At 40.8% G+C, this 6,000-nt stretch overlaps 1 protein-coding gene across 2 annotated transcripts in view; it reads left to right on the forward strand.

Annotated features, from left to right (window-relative positions):
* IQCH (IQ motif containing H) overlaps nt 1-6,000 on the forward strand; it is a 57,138-nt gene that overhangs the window by 5,275 nt on the left and 45,863 nt on the right. Inside the window, exons 6-8 of one of the 2 annotated variants that reach the window (XM_033070525.1) lie at nt 3,733-3,844; nt 4,844-4,972; nt 5,188-5,390. In XM_033070525.1, the coding sequence (XP_032926416.1) occupies nt 3,733-3,844; nt 4,844-4,972; nt 5,188-5,390 (444 nt within the window). Of the gene's footprint in view, nt 1-3,732; nt 3,845-4,810; nt 4,973-5,187; nt 5,391-6,000 lie in introns of both variants that reach the window. The other variant, XM_033070526.1, reaches the window with a different exon arrangement.

Raw genomic sequence — 6,000 nt, forward strand, 5'->3', positions numbered from 1 at the left:
TATCATAGAAACTAAGAACAATTAGCTGTTGCCCTTTTGGACCTTTTTGGGTCTAATAATAATGCTTCATCCTCTGCTAAGTTCTGCAGTTATTTTCAAATGAGGGCTGTAATTCTGTTTGAAACACACACAGGGCATCACTTTCTTTTGCAGGGTAAGAGATGAAAAATGATGAGTGGATAATTATTAAATATGTATACTTCCCATGGAGTATCCAACCAAAGGAACAGTAATCTGAACTGCAGCAAAAATAATTCTGATGCAGTGCTGCAATGGGGGAAAGATTCACAGCTCTGCCTTCAGCTTTCATGGGACTGCTGTTCTGTTACAGAATTATACTGGCACTTCTGGCTCCTTGTTTTCTTATAAATGTAGATTATACTGTAAACTTAGGAACCTGTTCATTTATTCATGAGGTAGAATTTAATATGGTGATGATTTCTAGCCTTTATGAGTTGCTTCTTATCTAGTGTGGCTCTAATGGTGATGGCAGTGATTCTGGGGCTTTTTTTAAGCTCACTTGTTTGAGCACAACCATTCTAATAATATCTTCAATTATTCATTCTTTATTCAGCATTTGCATGCTGCTAATCATTAATGCTTATCCTTGGAAGTGTATTTATTTTCAAAATTATAAAACAAAGCAGAGAAATTCTTCTCATTTCAAGTGACTGGAAGAAGTTGTAGGAGAAAACCAGGTCTGGTTGTGTTTTAAAGCCAGGCATGTGGCTCTAATTACAGCCAAAGCAGAGTTTGGCAGTGGGGGCAGGATGAGACTTAAACAAATTGATGTCACACTGCAGTAAATCAAAAGAAGCTCCTTGTGTTTGTATTACAGTGTGTAATCATAATAAGCAGCACGGTGATTGAATCAAACCCTCCTGTTGCCAAAAATAAAAAGGAAATAATTGGTGAGAGAGAGTTAACAGATGAGTGCAGTCAGCATCCTCTCAACCTGGAAATGGGAATGTGAAGGTCACCCCCATCTCTCCTGACAAACACAGAACGTTCTGTTGGTAAACAAATTAATCTTTTGAAAGGTCACCATTTGTTTGAAGTTTTTATCCAGTTCTTGTCATCTGGAATTGGAGATGGAGTGTCATTTTGCAAGGCAGGGGTGCAGCCAGAGCTGCTGGAGCTGTTTGTGTGCAGCTCAGCATTCCCTGACAAAACTCAGTGCCTGATTGGGATGCCATGGGCTGCTGCTTGCAGCTGGTTCTGGACAGGGAGGGAAGCTCAGCCCTGAATCCCAATCAATGGATCCCTCAAATCCTGCCTGCTGTAACTGGCCCTGTGCCCACCACTAAAACATATTGTGGTTCAGGGCTGCAATTATCTCCCTGCCTCCCTCCCTTCTGTGCTGCTGCTGGTGCTGCCTCAAGGAGCAGATGTGGGATTCACCCAGGTTCTCCCTCTATTCTCCTCCACACCTGCTAGGGAGGGGTTCTGATGGATCTGGGTTTCTGTTAGAGCAGGAGGTCAAGCTTGATTTTTTTGGAAAACTGACTGCTCAGAGCCAGCTCTGGTACTTCAGGAGCTTGGAGAAGGTGAGAATAACACAAAATCTGTTGTTAAAGATGCAATTCCATATTTTTCCAATTAAAGTTGCCTTTCCTGGCTTTCCTGAACATACTGAAAAATGACCTTAGCTCCACTGATTTTATTTTGCTGTGCTTTCTCTTTCCCTTTATAGATTTGTCCATCAAATCCTGACAGGAACTTCTTAACAACAAATATGACAGTTTGGAGAAGAGAGATGGAATGATAAATTAATCTGTTACATCCCTTTTCCCTCAGATTTCCTGATATTTATTTACCAAATCTCATCTCTCTATTCCTGGTTTGGTACCCAACACTCATCTTTTCTCTGTATTTAATACCAATCTCTGTTTTTTTTTTACTGGAGGAAAAAATACTTACAAAGATATTTACAAAAAATAAAAGAGATGTTCTAGTTAAATATTGCTAGGTAAAAAGAAAACAAATAGAGAACTAATCAGAAAAAATCCCTGTGGTGTTCCAACAAGTGCCCTATTTAAAATGAAGCAAAAAGGAAAAATAAAGTGGGAGAGGTTTATCCACAGGAGAAAAACACTTTAGAAAGGGTAATAGAATTGTTTTTCTTGTGTCCCAGGTTAATTACACTCAGAAGCACTTGAAGTGAAAAAATAGTTTTTTAGCTCACTCCAAGCATATTTTAAGGCAAGGCAGCCTTGGTCTGCCCTGCAATTTAAGAGCTCCCTCCCAGCCCTGCAAAACTGAATTTTAAAAGTGCTCATGATGAAGCAGTGATGGTAAAAGCAAACCTTTCTCTTGCAGTGCTTAATATTATTTTTTGAGGTGTTATTATAATTGTGTTGGTTTGTTTTTAGTGTCAATAACTCTCAAAATGGAAGCACTTGGGCAGTTTTGTTTTGGTGTCTCCCTGAATCATCCAAGAGGGGCCAGGGCAGAATCAGGTGCTGAAGAGCCCTGGAAATGTGGAGGGGTTGGGTGGAATTTTTGGTTTGTGCTTCCACTGTGTCCTGCTGCATGATGGCACTGGGCAGTGGAAATGAAAAATTAAATTACATTTCTGCTGCACCAATCCTTGTTTTAACATCACACCTGCCGTGGACTTTATAGAAATTAAAGGATACAGCAAAAGAGGATTAAATCTCTATCTCCAATTTATAAAAAAACAAAGCAAACCTCCAGGCTACTTCTGAACTCACACACTCCACCTGAACTGCTTTTCCTTGTAGCTCATTACATCTATGAACACAATGAAAATAAATACATTTCATGTGCTGTTTATCATAACAAAACCTCCTAATTGGGAGTTAAATTTGAAATTTAAATCTGACCAGGAGTCAAATCAGTGCTGCCTTTCTGCTACACCAACAACAACCTGCAGAAGGAATCACTGTTTAATTCAATTTCTTGCCTTTTATATGATTTTGTTGTGGCCTCCCCAAACTGCTGGGGCTGAGGGTGAGCAGGGAAATGTGGTTTATCATTTCCTTTTCTCAGGATCAAGGCACTTAGATGGCAGCTGGCATAAAGTTCTCCTTTGTTCCATGGTTCTTGCTGTTTTCTTGGAACACCAGGACATGGGGATTCATCCCTTCCAAACTCAACTGAGGGCTGGGCTTCCTCTGCAAGCTGCTCTATTGGGATAAAAAGTGCAGATTTTCTCTCCTCATCTCTTGTGGGCAGTGTTGTTAGACAAATTGGGAGGAAAGGTTAGAACAGTTCATTTTGATCTGTCTCATTTCCCTCCTGAGAGTTCTTTCTCTCTTTTTAGGAAGTTGCTGGGTGTTGTTGTTCAATAATTAGGACACAGCAGTGCTCCAGGAGCCTGGTCATGGCCTGGATTGTACTAAAAGCTTGATAATCTCTCATTAAAAATATTTTAAAGTATTTCTTTTTCCTTCTGGTTCCTTGCCTGTGTATGCATTTTATGTTTTTTAACACTGTGTTTACACCACTCTCCTAAAAACTGAGCAAACTTCCTGAGATCCCTTCATTAAATAGTACACAAGACATCAATTAAATTTAATTAACTTTATTTCAAATGACTGAAGTAACAACAGTAGCCAATACTGGGGCATGTTCACAAGCAATAAAAGGAGTGGTGCCCTGTTAAATCTTAATGAAACAGTCAGAGCAGAGCTGATATTGATTATTTATTGCTGCAGTGGGTGTAAATCCCAATTTCCCTGTGCTAAAGGAGGTTTTGTCTCTTCCCAGCTGTGCAGGCAGGAGCCAGGGAAGGGTCCCACAGTCACCAAGGCCTGGGCTTTGCCTCCCTTCCACTGCCTGGCTCCTCCCTTCCCCCTGGCAGGAGCACAGATCCCAAAAGGTGAGGCCCTGTTTGTTTGGGGATTGAATTCCCTGGCACCTCCAGGCTTCCAGGAATTGTGATTTCAGACTTGGCAGAGGTAGGGATGGACTTGCTGCAGAGTGTGTCCTGCTCAGCATCATCCTTGGAGCTCCCAGGGTTCTGTGTGTGCTGGGGGTTCTTGTATAAACACCAGTTAAACTGTCCTAATTAACAACTGGTTATTAATTGTTCAGTCTTAACTGGGCTTGGACTGGTTTAGCAATGTTTGTAGTTAATTCCATGATTATGTTGTGCTTTATTAGAGTTAATTCTCATCTCTTCTGCATATTAACTTGTACAAGCATATAATTATAGATAGACACACACATTTCAGAATTAGCACTGGTGCAGTATCTTACATGTATTTGTCAATTTTTATAGCACAGCTCACCTTCCTTCAAGGTGAAATATTGACTGTTGAAAGATAGGAAGTTTTCAATTAAAGAAAACTGCTACCTTTTTTTTTTTTGCTTTTTTTTTTTACTTTTTCTTTTTTTGGTAGCTCCCAGGGTTCAGCTGCTGCTGCAAAGGGTTCTGTGTGTGTGGAGGTTCTTGTATAAACACCAGTCAAACTATCCTAATTAACAACTGGTTATTAATTGTTCAGTCTTAACTGGGCTTGGACTGGTTTAGCAATGTTTGTAGTTAATTCCATGATTATGTTGTGCTTTATTAGAGTTAATTCTCATCTCTTCTGCATATTAACTTGTACAAGCATATAATTATAGATAGACACACACATTTCAGAATTAGCACTGGTGCAGTATCTTACATGTATTTGTCAATTTTTATAGCACAGCTCACCTTCCTTCAAGGTGAAATATTGACTGTTGAAAGATAGGAAGTTTTCAATGAAAGAAAACTGCTGCTTTTGTGGTGTTGATGTAGAACTTGGGTCTACCTTTCCTTAATTATTTATTACCAAGAATCCCTTCTCATTCCTCGCTGGAATTGTTCAGGAGTGTCACCTTCCTGTAGGTGCCCTGAGCCTCAGTGGGCAGAGGCTGATCCTTCCAGCAGCCCAGAGAGCTCTGCCAGCCCCTCCTGCTGTGACCAGAGCAGCTCCTCTCCCTGAATTGCCCAGGCAGCAGCAGGAGCCAGCTGTGGGTGAGTACAGAGCATTGGTGACAACCCTCAGGGCATAAAGCACAGGAAAATCCTGGGTTGGAATCAGATTTCCTCATCCCTGGGAGGGTTCAGTACCTGCACATTTCAAATTTTAAGCAACCCAGCCTGAAGCTCTGCCCTCTGTTTGCCATGGGATTCAATCAATAACTGATAATAAATACATGACAAGTGCAATGCATGTTTTATTTGTACAGGAGAGGTCAGGCTGTGCCCTGAGAGCACCATCCCCTTCCCAAAGCCAAAGGAAGGCATTTCTGGCACAATTTCCTCTGGGAAAGGGAGCACTGCACCCCTCCCATCCAGCAATTCCATGGTTTCAGCAAGGAAATCAAAGGCACAGTGGAGGCCTCCAGCTCAGCAGTTGGGATCTGAGGTGCACATCCCCTCTCAGACACAGGTATTTGATGGAATGATTCACTCAGTGGGGACAATGAGGTTTTTATTTGTGTTTTTAACATTGTCTTCACCAGAGCTGCTTTAGGAAGTGGCTGAACATCACAGGAGGGTTTGAACCATGTCTAGTGAATATTAAATATTGAAATAAAATGACAAATGCTTTGTGTGTTGCCAATTTCTGCTCTATCAATTCTTCAACCTAAATTTTGTCTGGGTTTTTTTTTGTTGTTGTTTTTTTTCATAGAATCTTAGAAAACTAGTTTAGAAAGGATGTTAGGAGGTTATCCAGACCTCCAGGCAGAATTACCTGTACCTGTGATATTGCAGACAGCTGTTTTTCTAACCTGTTCTGAGAACTTTGGGTGATAGCAACTCCACAGCCTCCCTGGGCCATCTGTTCCAGTGCTTAACTAACCATCTTCCCTGTTATAAAAGAGTTTTTTTTAATGTTTCTATCTCCATTTCCCTGACTGCAGTTAAACAAATGTGGTGTTTCCCTTATATTTACAGAAAAACTCTGGGGACTTTGACCTTGAATGCTCAGTGCCTGCTCTTTGTTCTTGATCCCCATGGCAAAGGGACATTTCTTTTCTTTTATGGATAATTGCTGT

This window comes from Catharus ustulatus, chromosome 12 (assembly GCF_009819885.2).
Source record: "Catharus ustulatus isolate bCatUst1 chromosome 12, bCatUst1.pri.v2, whole genome shotgun sequence".
NCBI classification, from domain to species: Eukaryota; Metazoa; Chordata; class Aves; order Passeriformes; family Turdidae; genus Catharus; species Catharus ustulatus.